Genomic DNA, 14,817 nt, shown 5'->3' with positions numbered 1-14,817 from the left:
ACGGCAGAGAGATCCCCATCTGGGAGGGACCCAGGAATTCCCTTCTCTGCTTCTAGAAGGTCACACAGGCACATTACCAGGCACATGCAAGAGCAACGGCTGAACTGCTCTCCCCACCCCCACAAGCACTGCAATGCCTGTGCATTAGGAAGGAGCAACGTGCTGGTGTGGGCCCAGTCCCTGTCAGCTGGAGCCACAGATGGAGGGCTCCCAACCCCCACCAATCCCCAAAAGAAACAGGACGGAAGATGGTGGTTAGGAGAAAAGCGCCACAGCCTGGTCCTTGGCGTCATCAGCCTGAGGGCTCCTTCTCCCCAAGAACGGGCAGCAGCAAGAGCGAGGATGTGGCTGCGCCTGCCTCGCCGGCAGGGCCGCACAAAAAGCACTCACCTGGGCAGGCTGGTCTGGAAGGGGGCATCGGCAAAGCTGTGGCTGAGCTGGGCGATGAGCCGATCGACTTCTGCATATGGGTGGGCTTCCGAGGCAAAGCCCTGGTGCTGGGTGCTCCGGAGATGCTGCCCAGGGTGAGAGGGGCACAGGGCATTCATTAGGCAAGACCAGGGTGGGATGCGAGTGGGGTACAGGCTGGGTAGGAAAGGTGCTGTCAGAGCAGCCCGGGAGAAGCTGCTTGGCAGGGAGGGCTCACCGCATGGAGCTCCTCAAAGGTCTCTTGGCAGCACTCACAGAAGCCCTTCCTCCTCCTAGGCAGGGTGCAGGTGGCTGATCTTGGGCTTGGCTCTCGGTCCTTGGGTTCTCTGCAGAAAGCGTGGGTTGGGGGCGAGGGCAAGAAAGCAGTCACTGTGGGGGCCCTCAGAGGGGCTGACAGACATTGGCAGGCCTGCTGACACTTGGGACCCTTGTCCAGAGGTGGCAGGAGTGCCAATGAGGAAGGTGAGAGATCTCTGTCCTGTCACTGCCCTAACATTGCAAAGCACAGGTGAGGACGGGTGCCAGTGGCAGCAAGAAGGCCTCCTAGGACTCTTCCAGCTCGAGCTCACATCTGAACCTATGTCCATCTGCCCTGCAGGATGAAAGGGGAAAGGCCTCGGTGGCAGTGAGGGGACTGTGCTATTCCTGGCCTCTCCTACTTGGACTGTCCCCTTCCTCTGGCTCAGGCTGTCTCCTCCCTCACGCTGGCTTGCCCTGTGCACAGCTGTCACCTTCACCGGGGACTTTCTAATCTCTTTCTTGAACCCGACTTCTCGTCTGAATTTCAGGCCCATATTTTTAGCGGCTGCTTGGCTGTCTGAGCAAACTCAACAAAGTCCAAAATAGTCCCCTGTGAGGGCTTTCTAAGCATGATGCAAAACCCAGAAAACAGAAAAAAGCTGATAAATTCAACTACATGCAATCTAAAGAAATGTATGCATGGCAGAAAATGTAAACAGAAGACAAATCACAGACAGGGCAGGGTGTGAGTGTAGGAGTATTTATAATTAATAACACAGAGGGCTTGTTTCCCTAATGCATGAAGGGCTCCTTACAAATCAATAAGAAAAGCAATCAATGAAAAGAAAAATGGATGAATGATATAAAAAAGGTTCACATAGAAAGAGACTCAAATAATCAAACATACGAATGTACTTAACCTCATTCATAATGAGAAAAAATGACCATGCAGATCATACCAAGAGACAGTTTTTAACCTAGCAGGCTGGTGGAGGGTGGCACGGGGGACAGCTCTGAGTGGCAGCCCAGGCAGGAGGTGACAGGCCCAGGCACGATGTGAGAACCAATTTGGTTGTGTTTATCAACGTTATAAATGCAGGAACCCTTGGACCCAGCACCTCTGCTTTTAGGAATTTATTCTACAAATTCACTCTAAGACTATTCACCGCAGCATTATTTGTAACAGCAAAAGCCTGGAAAAATCTAAGTATCCATCAATAAGGGATTCATTAAAGAAAACACAGTAAGACTATACAATGGAAGACCTTGAAGCCATGAAAGGGAATGAGGATGTTTTCTAGGTACTAATGGGAAGTTCATTTAGGATACATCAAGTGGGAAAGGCTAGGTCCAGCCCAGCCACTGTTCAACCCCTCTTTACAGAAGAGAAGCAAAGGATATGTGATGTACTTCCGACCACACAAACTCTCTCTGGACATAGCCATGATCTGGAGATTGGAGGGGAGATATGGAATACAGACTTTTCACCTTAAACCCTCTGTAATTCTTGGATTTGGAACCAAAGTACACTACTCACTTTTAAATTTAAAAAATTAAACACTTCCTCTCATAGATTTTCTCACCCCCCCAAACCTCCCATCCTGCCCCTGACCCCGGGCTGCTCTCTCCCCATACTTCTCCCATGCAGACACCCAACGCTTCACTATCTTTCTTTTACAACCTCTGTTCCTCTGCAATCTGCAGCCATCCCAGCCCTGACACCACCCACTGGTGTCCCCTGCACCTTCTGGGAAAGGTATGCGGGGTACCTGGCCGTCACTTTGGCTTGTTCATGGTCTCTGTCTGCTGGGGGGATCCACAGGCCCTTCTTGGCCCTGGGAACTCTCATGCTGGGAATCTGCCTGGCCTGTTCTCCTGTGAACTAACCCTGTGATCCAGAAGTTAGAACAGGTCCAAGAAGGCATCTGGGTCCATCCCCCGAGCCATATCCCTTCTGCCCTCTGCTCAGTGAAGGTTCAAATTCTCACACATCTGCAGAGAAGGAACACCCACAAGCCTACCAGCCACTCTGAGCTACACAATGTCGTAGGTCCCTAGATCCCCTGCCCCCAGGTTATTCCTGATGTTTAGCTACAAAGGTCTCCAATTCTGATGTGCATAAAGATCACCCGTGGAGCTCATAAGAATGCAGTTTTCAGGGCTCCATCATCAGAGACCATGATTCTGTAGATGTGGAGTTTGAGAACCTGCATCTTTAATGGGAGCCCAGGGTACTCTGGTAAGGGTGGTGTGTAGATCTGAGTTTCAGAAACTAGCCTGTTGCCCTCTGGACACAAGTCAAATTCCTTAGTAGGGATGGAGAACACCAAGTAAAATGGATGAAGACTCCTAGTATCTCTCTTCTCTGGGCGAAGTTCCCCGAACAGGCTTTGCCTCAGGAGTGAACACATGGCCATTCCCAAATTGGACCAGCAGACTCCCCGGGGGGAAGGACCCTTCCTGCAGCCAGCCCTAGGTACTCAGACCAGGAACACCCACCTGGTATGAAGCAAGATGCTCGGGGTCATCAGGGCCTCAAAGGGGCTTGCATCTTTGGGTCCCAGAAAAGAAATTTCAGGAAAGGACTTAAACTGATGGTGGAAGGGACGAAACTTCCTGAAACACAGAGAACTTCATTTTGACTACTGTGGGGGCAGGAAGAGGGGGAGGAGAGGCCCAGCCCAAACCCTCAGAATCCTGATCCTGAGAAAGTGGCTTCTCCCCCATATACCTCTTCAGTTCTAAAACCAAACCCTCCCCATCCTTCTTGGTAAGACTGATGCACTCCCTGGCTACTCATCAAGCCGGTCTACTCTCTCTGCCTCATCTGAGCTGAGAGGAACAAGCGGTGTCAGCCCATTTTACAGAAGAGGAACCGAAGCCCAAAACGTTTTGTGACTTGTCCAAGGGCTCACGACTGTTAAGTGGTCCAGACCAGGCAACAAGCCATGTCTTCGACTCCTGATCCATCTTTCCACTTTGCTTCCTGACCCTAACCACCTTTGAGGACTCTAGCCTGGCAGCCCTTAATGAAGGAATATTTAAACCAGAACAGTGACTTTTCTATTCCATGAAGAGGAACATTTTTGCTCTGGGCTACTCCTCTGTTACCACCTGAGGGGAGGCATTCTGAATGGAAAAGAGAAGCACAGTGAAGGTTCTGGATAGTCAGATCTACACTGAGTGGTTTTGGTGGTTTGCCAAGTTGCTCACATTCAAGAAATGTTCAGGGCCAGGTCTGGTGATCTGTGGATCCTGGGCAAAGCCTGCTGCTGTAGCTGGCAGGCATGCTGCGTTTGGTTGTTACGGCCTTTGCTCCAGGGGAGATCACGGGCCAGGGATTCCTGGTGTGTGTGTATGGGTGGGGGGAGGGGGAGCATGGTGAGAGTCCTGTGGCCTCAGGGGTGAATTAATACAGGAGTCTGGGCAGCCCCGGTGGTTCAGCAGTTTGGCACCGCCTTCAGCCCGGGGCCTGATGTTGGAGACCCGGGATCCAGTCCCACATCGGGCTCCCTGAATGGAGTCTGCTTCTCCCTCTGCCTGTGCCTCTGCCTTTCTCTCTCTCTGTGTCTCTCATGAATAAATAAATAAAATCTTTTTTAAAGAAATACATGAGTCTTCTCAGGCCCTTAGGAGAAGAAGGCACCCTTCACAGCCACAGTACTACCCTCTTTCTTCTTCTTCTTCAGTGTTTTGTTTCTGCTCGGAAGGCTGCAAAGTTGAGGTTGGTAAGGCTACCGAGCTTCAGGAGAGTACATAAACAGAACCACAAGAAGCCTCATCCCCGCTCTCGCCTATGATGCCAGGGGCACACCAACAATGTATGCCCCTCTGGAAATGCTGTGTGCCTGCCATGCTCATTGTGATACTGAGGCACTGGCGGTGTGTACAAGCCATAACTACTTGTGTTTAACTGGTAGTGACAGGGCTGGGGTAGGGGACGTGTACCCTCCATTCTATAGGAACTGGAGAAGAGAGATCCTCAGTATCTCCCTGCCTTCCTTCCACTCATGTTCCGGCCATCAAAGCCAACTCTCCACTGTGTTCAAGTGCCAAGAAGGAAACCTAAGTCCCCTGGAGGATAGGCAGGCCCCCAGTATTGGGCCTTATAGCTGCCTATACTGAGACGAAAGGACCTAGAAAGCTCTGATTCTAAGAGTTTCTGCTGGGTTCATGTGGGCTTTTTCTTAAAAAAGCAAAAACAGTGGAATCCCTGGGTGGCTCAGCTGTTTGGCGCCTGCCTTCGGCCCAGGGTGTGATCCTGGAGTCCCGGGATCGAGCCCCACATCAGGCTTCCTGCATGGAGCCTGCTTCTCCTCTGCCTGTGTCTCTACCTCTCTCTCTCTCTCATGAATAAATAAAATCTTTTTTTTTTAAATCTTTATTTTTTTTTAAAATTTTTATTTATTTATGATAGTCACATAGAGAGAGAGAGAGAGGCAGAGACATAGGCAGAGGGAGAAGCAGGCTCCATGCACCGGGAGCCCAACGTGGGATTCGATCCTGGGTCTCCAGGATCGCGCCCTGGGCCAAAGGCAGGCGCCAAACCACTGCGCCACCCAGGGATCCCTAAAATCTTTAAAAACAAACAAACAAACAAACAAACACCCAACTTTTTATTTTGAAGTGATTATGGATTTACAGGTTTCTGATCTAGGACTTACTGGAGAATCAATGATAACCAAGGGGCCTGACAGCTCACAGGTTATCAACATGTCCCTCCTGCTCTAGATGAGAAGGGGCCCGCTGGTGGACAGACAGGGCAGGGTGAAGATGACACCAGGCAAGGACACCAGGCAGGACCCTGGATGCTGACCTTGGGCTAAGACTCATTGGCCAAATGGCTGTATATAAGTCCCTTAATTTCTCTGACCTCAGTTTCCCCACTAGGCTATCCTCATGCCACTCTTTCCCAGGGTCCCCACAAGATCACATGTGTCAGAAATTGGTTTTGCACAGCCAAACAGAAAGGCTTCCAGTTCAAGACGATTGGACAAGGGAATCACCAGCACCACCCCCAGTACCCTGGCTTCAGCCAAGAGGACCATTCTAGCAGTGTCCTGGGCCAGCACGGGTCTGGTAGGAAGTGCCAGTGAACGCCCAGGGGGAAACAAGGAGCTATGAGCCTGGGCGGGACATCGTGTGCTCATAAAAGCAGAGCATTAAAAGGAGGTAATGCACACACAGGTCACTAACCTCTGACTCATGACCAAGAGGAGGGCCAACTGTGTAATGCCACCTTCAGAGGCTCCTCCTGGTCTGTTGGAGACTTCTCCAGGACAGGGGGAAAGAGCAGCTTCTGGAGAAGATGAAGGTGTAGGGCTGAGGGGCTCCATGACCCCATCAGCTTGGGGCCCCTGAGCACCTCTCTTCCTTGCAGCCCGGTGGGCTGAGGGGAGGGAGATGGGGTCCCCCCACCACTCACCTGCTCTCATCTTCAATTTTGAGGAATGGTGCCTTCAGCCTGGCCACTGGAAAGGAAGAATGCGCACATTAGCCATCTGTTGGCTACGGTGCCAGGCCCGCGCTACACGCACAGGAAATGCTCAGAGGCGAGGCTCTGCCAAGGTCCAAGAGCTATGCAGAGCTGGAGCCCACGCCACCCCAAAGCATGCCTTTCCATTTGGCTGAGGTCAGGCACCTACCTCTATCTCCTCTGGCCTCTACCCTGGGTGACAGTTCCTTTACGGGAGAGAGGCCACGGAGTGCCCCCCACCCCAAAGCTGGACACAGGACCCTGCTCTGTGTGTGGGTTCTGGAGGCTGTCAGCTGAGGGTTAGAAACCTGACTAGAGCAGGGGTAGGGGCAGAGTTTGGCCCCAGCTGGTTTGGGCTAAAAGCCTCAGGTCCTTCCCCGACATTCCCTCTTGCTGCTTCAGAATCCTGAGGGGCCTGAGAACACTCTCAGGCAGGACACCTCAGGAGGATCCTAGGTTTTCTGCAGAAAAGCAGGGAGGAAGAGGGCTGGAGAATGTTTATGGATCATAGCAGTGGGGCAGAGATGGACAGGATCAAAGAGGTGCTGGGAAGATGAATTTGCTGTTAATCAAGAGATTCAACCTCTACTAGCTAGTTATTCACATAGTTTACAAAATCTCTTAGGTATTAAGAGCCACTTCTACTTCCCACAGAAGCCCTGTCAGAAGGACACCCAAAGCAGGCTGGGAGCCCGGGCAGACCTAGCAGCCCCCAGATCCGCCTGGAGTGGCGCCTCCTCACTCACAGACCTGCTCGAGGTTCTGCTAGCGCCCAAGCAAAAAGCAGCCTCACTCCTCATAAGGCAGCAGCTCCCATTAATTACTTTTTGGGGGCGATTTCTTGTCTTTCTAATTAACTGAGACAGTGATTAAAATCAATTCCCCCACAGATTTCCTTGAATTTTGAATATGAGAGGTGCCAAGTGACTTTTCTTAGCTCCTGCTTGTGCACGAATAAATGCCACTTAAAGAGCATCTTTGGGAGAAACATCCACGGGGAGAAACTCTCTTGTGGTCCAAGAGGGGCCAGGAGCCGGGCTGTCAATCTGCCTGTTTGTCAGTTTCAGGGAGTGTGGCATTTGGGAGAGTGGTAGGCAGCTGTCAAACTGCCCACCCCAAACTGCTCCTGAATCAGAAGGAAAAGGAGGCCGAACTTTGGTCAATGCCCAGGAATAGGCAGAGGGTACGAGAGCCAGAGCAGCCATGTGGGGTCTTGGCGCTAAAGAAAAGCTCTGGCTGGGCGGCTCTGGGCTCGCTCATGGATACCCTTCTCCCGCCCTCTCGTCTTCAAAGCTCAGGCCCTGCAAACACAACAGGACAACACAACCTGGACTTGCTTCCTGCCGCAGAAAAGCGAGCAGATGCTGCCACAGAGGGAGCCGTGGGGAAGCGTTTAGGAGGGAGGGACTGCAATTAGATGAGGAAAGCTACCACACTGACCTTTCCGCGTTCTTGGCTCTGCTGGACACGTTCCCTAAATGGAAAGGGAAAATAGGTTAAGGATGCAAGGGAGCTAGAGGGTCGAGGAAGCGGGCCTGGTGAGGCGAGTTGCTGTGAATCTGCCCCACTTTGCTTCCTGCTGTTGGCTGGGCCCTGAGCTAGAACAGACCCAACACAATGGCTCCCTCTGCCTCCCCGGGGACGTGATGACTGGCAAGCCCCACGTGTGCATCTCAATGGCAGCTGATTTTGTGGAGGGAACGCAGGACACAGCCAAGAGCAGAAGCTACAGAGCCCCCGGACCTGGGTGCAGGCCCGCGCTGTGCAGCCCAGGGTGTGAGGAGCACCTGCCTGCCTCACCGTCATGGCGACAATGGACAGACAGATGCAAAGGGAGTAGGTGATAGACCTGAAGCAGAGCAGATGCCCATGCATGGCACTTTGCATCTTCTAGGCACTGCTGTCGTTCCAGGTCAGCTTACAAGACAAACATGAAGCGCATGCCTCTCACATTCCTGTGCCCTGTTTTGTGTATTTGGACCCTGTTGGTCAAGACCAGTGTTTAGGTCAAGGTCAAATAAAGCTAATATTACAAACTAAATGGAAAAAAACAAGAAATCAGTAGGATTCAGCAGGGAGGGAGACAGGAGAGATCCAATGAGCCCATGACTATACCTCTGGGCCCACAGAAGTTCTGAATTCTCCTCCAGGCCACACCTCCAGGGCAAACAACCCAAAGAAGCTTTCCCTATCCCCTTGAATATCAGCAGACTGCACCCACAACTCACTCTGGAAGACCCGAGTATCTACAAAATAGATTAGTAAGTGAACAAAGCAAAGTAAAAATTCCCTGCATTTACATAAAAGGGGGGGTACCTTCTGACCTAACTGCTTGTATAAGCCTGGATCCTGGGAGGATACCCAAGAAACGGTTCACGCTGCTTATCTCAGGGAGGAAGCTCAATGGCTGGGGAAAAGGAGTCACAGGGGAGAAAGACTTTCATCATACAACCTTTTGAATTGTGAACAATGCAAATCTATCTAACAGCAGCAGAATCCCAAAGATTCGCAGACCAGAGGGTGTGGGGCAAGGGGCACTGAGGTGGAGGGCTCCACCTTGCACAGACTGGTTTGCTACCACTGTTGGCCCTGCTCCTGGGTGCCAGGAGGCCTTGGGGTGGGCCTATAAGGCTTAATCCTTCCTCAGAGTCAGGCTAGGTGAAGACACCGTGGCTTTAAAAATCAGCTGGGGCTCTCTTGATGTGTGGTACACACAGTTCTAACTCCAGCAAAGGAAGGAAAAGCCAAATAAGAATTTGGAAGGTGACAGCTCTTTCAAACTGCAACATCCCCTGCCCCCACCCATACAATCTGCAGGCTCATTCCTGGGCCAAGAGCTGTCCCCAGAATGGCAGCCTGGCCAGCAGGCCATGAGCATTTATGTTTTATCTAGGCCAGGACTACCCACAGGCAGTCCCTGGCCTAGGCCACGGTGAATGCCTCAGTGTATCATGGGAGATTTGTAGGGAGCACTGAAAGGAGAGGCTATGGACACCAGGGACATGCTGAGAGGCTGCACTCCTTGTACTTTTTCCAGGATGGCCAGAAGACATGGCTTGCGTAGGTCATGGATTCACCAAAGTTGTCGCAGACTTTGCTGTTGCAAGCCATCCGTTTCCCTTCAGCTCAGTAGGACAATCTACCTCTGGCTTCTTCTTCAGCCCTTGTTTCTTCACACATAGAGCGTTGAGAGACAGTTGCTGCACATGCATCAGCATTTCTGTGGAGGAAACAGAGGACTATGGCCAAAGGCTCCCATTCCTTATTTCCCCAGCATGGCTCCTTCCTGGGGCTGGGGGCTAAACTTCTCAAGGCCTGGCCCACTGGGTCATACCAGCCTTGCCTGCCACCTTCTGGTTATGTGTCATCTCTGCACCTATTGATAATAAAGGGCTGCGTCCTCTATCCTTGGAAAAGTACCTAAGCTGGCTTCACGCTATTTGGTAGCACTGAGTATAGCTCTTGAATAGGAGGTGCCTTCCTGCTCACAAGGGTTTTAGGTACCACTGAAGAGCTGCTTCCATGGGGGAGACCAGCCATGTGAGTTACTCAGATGCAGCCTTAGATGGAAGTCCCAGCAGGAGCTTCTCTTACACACAGGAAGGCAGAAAATTAGACCACATCAGAAATGGCTGATTTTCCAGTAACAATGGAGCCCCCCACATCCCAGACCAGGATCTTCCTGAGCACAGTTCTCTAACACTCAGGCACATCTTGAGCTGGATCTGGATCAGCCCCTACGATGTCATTAGGAGAAAACCCTAGGGGTGCTTGGGTGGCTCAGCTGGTTAAGTGTATGCCTTCACCTCAGGTCATGATCCCAGGGTCCTGGGATGGAGCCCTGCTTTGGGTTCCCTGCCCAGCGGGGAGCCTGCTTCTCACTCTCTGTCTGCCATTCCTCCTGCTTGCGCTCTCTGTCAAACAAATAAATAAAATCTTCAGAAAACAAAAAAAGGGTGGGGGGGACCTCTGGACTCAAAGTAGAACTGGGTATGAGGGCCTTCAAAGCCAGCCCATTCAGGACAGCTATTCTAACGTAAATTTATTACAACCTGCAAATAGGTGGTTACCTTGTGAGGCAACCCTACATAAAACAAAGAACATGCAAAAAAATTTTTTTTAAGATTTTATTTTTGGGGTACCTGGCTAGCTTGGTCAGTGGATCATTTGACTCTTTTTTTTTTTTTTTTTAAGATTTTATTTATTTATTCACAGAGACACAGAGAGAGAGAGAGAGAGAGGCAGAGACACAGGCAGAGGGAGAAGCAGGCTCCATGCAGGGAGCCCAACATGGGACTCGATCCTGGTTCTCCGGGATCACGCCCTGGACCGAAGGTGGTGCTAAACTGCTAAGCCACCCAGGCTGTCCAATCAATCGACTCTTAATCTTGGTATTGTGAGTTCAAGCCCCATGTTGGGTGCAGGGATTACTTAAAATAAATAAAATATTTTAGGGGCACCTGGGTGGTTCAGTTGGTTAAGCAACTGCTTTCAGCTCAGGTCATGATCTCAGGGTCCTGGGATGGAGCCCCTTGTCCAGATCCCTGCTTAGCAGGGAGTCTGCTTGTCTCTCTCTCCCCACCTCTGCCTCTCTCCCCACTTGTGCTGTCTCTCAAATAAATAAATAAAATCTTTATATACAAAAATAAAATTAAAATAGAAAAGAGTTTATTTTTAAGTAATATTTACACCCAATGTGGGGTTCAAACTCACAATCCCGAGATTAAGAGTCACATGCTTCACTGACTGAGCCAGCCAGGTGCTCTGAAAGAACATGAAATTTAGTTGGGTCAAACTAGGTTGGAATGTGGGCCACACTCCTCACTTCTGATAAAACTATGGATAATTTACCTACTATCTAAGACTCAATTTCCTCATCTGTACAATGGGCAAGAAAGACTGCAGTGGGATTAATTGAGCTAATTCCCAACACAGAGTAAAACCTGATCAGTGGTTGTGGGCAGTAGGAGGATTTCTGTGTTTGTGAAACAGGTTCATGACAGCAGCTGGAGGAGAGCTACATGTAGCGCAGTTAAACAAAGGAGCATCTTCCAGTACCTTTGCCCTGCTATCACTACCGCTGGTCTCCACACCCGACCTTTGTGGGTCAACACAGTGAGCACATCTGCTTTCAGCTAGCTGACACTGGCTGACATCCCTCTAAGAGTGGATGTTGCCAGCCAGTCCCCACCTCCCCTCCACAGAAGCCCCAGGTAGAAACGGTACCGTCCACATGCAGGATCCTCACTCCCCAGGAGCGGGCATTGGTCAGGAGACTACTGCTGCTCCCGCCACCTCCTCCACTGCTGCTCTCCTGGAAGGATGATGCAGTCAGGCAGGAGCAAGAGACTCCCCGGGGCCTGAATGGCTCCGGGTCACCCCCTGAAGAGATGTTGTGGGAGGGTCTACTTCAAGTCACTGGAGGACCCTGTTCTCCACATGGACTGGCCACTGCCAGACGGGCAGACTGCTGCCCAGCCACTTGTGATCAGGAAGCAGCACAGGCTTCTCAGGGAGCTGTCAGGAGGGCCTCTGCGAGGAAAGCTCTCAGCACCCAGCAAGGACACAACAAACAGCAGCGACAGACATCATGATCAGGCAGGAAGGTGTGACTGCCTCAGGCTGCACCCGCCCCAAGTGCAGCGACACCACCTTCCCCTGTCATAGCCCGAGCACCCTTCTCGATGTCACTACCCACTTTTCTCATAAGATCACCTTAACTCCTCCTCCCACCACTTTACTTTAATGGCTCTGGATCTTGCAAAAGGGATAAATAGTTACTTGTAAAAGACATACAAAGTCTGGCTTATGTACAGCACAGACGTCCTCCAACATCCCTTCGAGGTGCTCTTGCTGGGCTCTGGAGATGGAAGGATTGGGGAGTCAAATCCAACTCTACCACTGCCACCCTGGGTGACTCTGGACAAATCACTTAACTTCTCTGAGGTCTACTTCCTCATTTGTAAGAAAATAAGGATGAGACATCTCACAAGTGGTACGTTTTATAGCAGTACTTGAGAAGACCCTCAGAAGAAAGGTTAAACCTCCCCTGTGCCGGAGCCGCCCACCTTCAGCCCCCTTCCCTCGACTCACCTGGTTTCTGATGGCCTTCTGCAGTAACTCCTTCCCTCTGCTCATAGGGACCTGGCAGGAGAGAAGAGCAATGAGGTGTGCACAAACAGATATTCCACACAGGTGCTCATGAGGTCTTAGGAGTCACGTCTCTTAGAAAGTTGGGAGCAGTGACAGCTGAGGAGCAGGGGAACGAGTGCCTAGAAAACCTTCTGGCATAAAGGTGAAACCACAAACAGTTCCAGGTCACCCACAGGTGGCTGCAGCTTAGACCCAGGTGGAGAAGGCGTTCTGAACTTACCCGAGGTCAAAGTGTCACCAATGTTCTAAGACCTCTCTTTAAGTATCTCCACCCCCACCCCCACCCCCGCAGATAAGCCTAGGCCAATTTCAACAAGCCCTCTCTGGTTTACAGAGGACCTTCCTATTGTTTTGGAACCTCTGACATGGAAGTTCCAGGAAAAGTGAAACGTACCACAGAAGGGAGAGCATGGGGATAATGAGCTGCTGAGGTTTTTAGATCCAGAGCTATGATAACATATTTTCAGTCTCTGAATTCAAATGAGATTAAATTAAACCAGATGAAACTAAAGCTGGAGACCACCCCAAGGGCCCACCGAGGCTTACTTCCTTTGTTCAGAGAACATACCTTTCTTACCCGATGAGGTTCTTACCGAGTCTGCAGGCTTCTGTGAAGGCCTGGTGTGGCCATCCTTTGGATGGACTATGGACGGCGTCTGCCCTCTGACCTCGCTGGGGCTGGGGCAGCCTCTGGGGCTTGTCCCATTGCTCTCTGCCTTTGCCTCCCTACGGCTGGACACGATGTAACTTACTTCTTTGCTCAGAAAACCCTCAATTACCTGAAACCAGATCACAGAGGTGGCTGAAAACCAAAAGGCAGATGTAGAATCATCGACTTTGAGAGGTTAGGGAAGGAAATCTTGGCTGCCAGAAGTTTCAGAATCAATGTCTTTAAATAGACCAAATGCAGTTCTGTACTGAGCCCCCAAGAAGACATCATCCTGAAACATAATAGGGTTTAGATAGATAGATAGATAGATAAAATACAGGTTTTGTCTCCAGAGCTACTTCTTTTGACCCAGCAGCAGAAGGCCATGGGCTTTGTTATTTGACCAGTCTGAGTCTACACAGAGTGAGAGCATACTGACAGGGCCTGACACAAGAATAGCTTAGTTAGGCCATGGCTTTCCTGCTAAGACACACTGGGGCATCTGGACCACACTACCCAAAGAGGCAAAAATATGAAACAAGAAAGGGTCTGGCTACTACTCAGCTGCACAAGTGCCTGCTTGTCCTACCTGTAAGCTCCTCACAGGCATTGAGAGGATCTGACACATCTTTGTATCCCAAGGGCCCAACACAGTGCCTGAGACACAAGGACACAACTCCCATTTGCGGGGAGTAGAAAAGATGGACATAAGCAGCAGTAAGGCACTGAATGCTTAATGACCCCCCTCTCCAGGGAAAAAGCCCTGCTTTGTAGTGTGTGCCGGTTTCTGGGGGGTGAACACTCTCACTGTGGTTGATTTCAAGCTACCAACATGATGTTACTGAATGTGGAACTGGAAAGAGATGCTAACAGTTGGCTCTACCTCCAGCACACCACTAAAAATAAGGCTGGATGATGGCCCTCTCTAAAGGGTGACTGGATAAGAAACTTGGCACTGAGGGATCCCTGGGTGGTGCAGCGGTTTGGTGCCTGCCTTTAGCCCAGGGCGCGATCCTGGAGACCCGGGATTGAATCCCACGTCGGGCTCCCGGTGCATGGGGCCTGCTTCTCCCTCTGCCTGTGTCTCTGCCTCTCTGTCTCTCTCTCTGACTATCATAAATAACTAAAAATTAAAAAAAAAAAAAAAAAAAAGAAACTTGGCACTGAACTTAAGAACCCCCCCCCAAAAAAAACTACACAATACCAACAAACGTTTAGGTTCCTCAAAAAAGTTAACGTGGTCTACCACAGGACCTGGCAATTCTGCTTCTATGCATGCACCCCAAGGGACTGGAAACAGGGGCTTGAACAGATACTTGTACAGCCATGTTCACTGCAGCATTATTTATAACAGCCAAAAAGCAGAAAAACCCAAGTGACCAAAAGATGAATGGTAAGCAAAATGTGATGTATATGTACAGTGAAATATTGTTCAGCCATGACATGAAGTTCTGACACAGGCTACAACATGGATGAGCCTGGAAAAGATCATACTAAGTGAAATAAGCCAGACACAACAGAAAAATATTCATGGTTCCACTGACATGAGGGCTCTAGAATAAGCAAATTTATTGAGATAGAAAGGAGATTTGAGTGACAGGGGTTGCAGAAAAGGAAAGTGGGAGTTCTTGCTCACTGGTTACAGAATGTCTGTTTGGGGATAAAAAGCTGTGGAAGCAGTGAAGGCTGCCCAGCCACATGAATGGAATTCATGCTGATAACTGTACACTTACAAATGATTAAAATGGCACAGTTTACGCTATATACATTTCGTCACAATTAAAAAGAATCCTTAGGGATCCCTGGGTGGCGCAGTGGTTTGGCGCCTGCCTTTGGCCCAGGGCGCGATCCTGGAGACCCGGGATCGAAT

At 50.5% G+C, this 14,817-nt stretch overlaps 1 protein-coding gene across 1 annotated transcript in view; it reads right to left on the bottom strand.

Annotated features, from left to right (window-relative positions):
• The window catches only part of DBF4B (DBF4B-CDC7 kinase regulatory subunit), a 35,737-nt gene that overhangs the window by 2,562 nt on the left and 18,358 nt on the right, over window positions 1-14,817 (bottom strand). The window contains 9 exon segments of the mRNA XM_072780892.1: window positions 391-515; window positions 647-755; window positions 3,169-3,285; window positions 6,095-6,140; window positions 7,586-7,619; window positions 9,289-9,365; window positions 11,372-11,459; window positions 12,239-12,289; window positions 12,892-13,077. Of these exon segments, the coding sequence (XP_072636993.1) occupies window positions 391-515; window positions 647-755; window positions 3,169-3,285; window positions 6,095-6,140; window positions 7,586-7,619; window positions 9,289-9,365; window positions 11,372-11,459; window positions 12,239-12,289; window positions 12,892-13,077 (833 nt within the window).

The sequence above is a fragment of the Canis lupus genome, chromosome 16 (assembly GCF_048164855.1).
Source record: "Canis lupus baileyi chromosome 16, mCanLup2.hap1, whole genome shotgun sequence".
NCBI lineage: Eukaryota > Metazoa > Chordata > Mammalia > Carnivora > Canidae > Canis > Canis lupus.
This window is presented reverse-complemented; position numbering and strand designations above follow the sequence as displayed.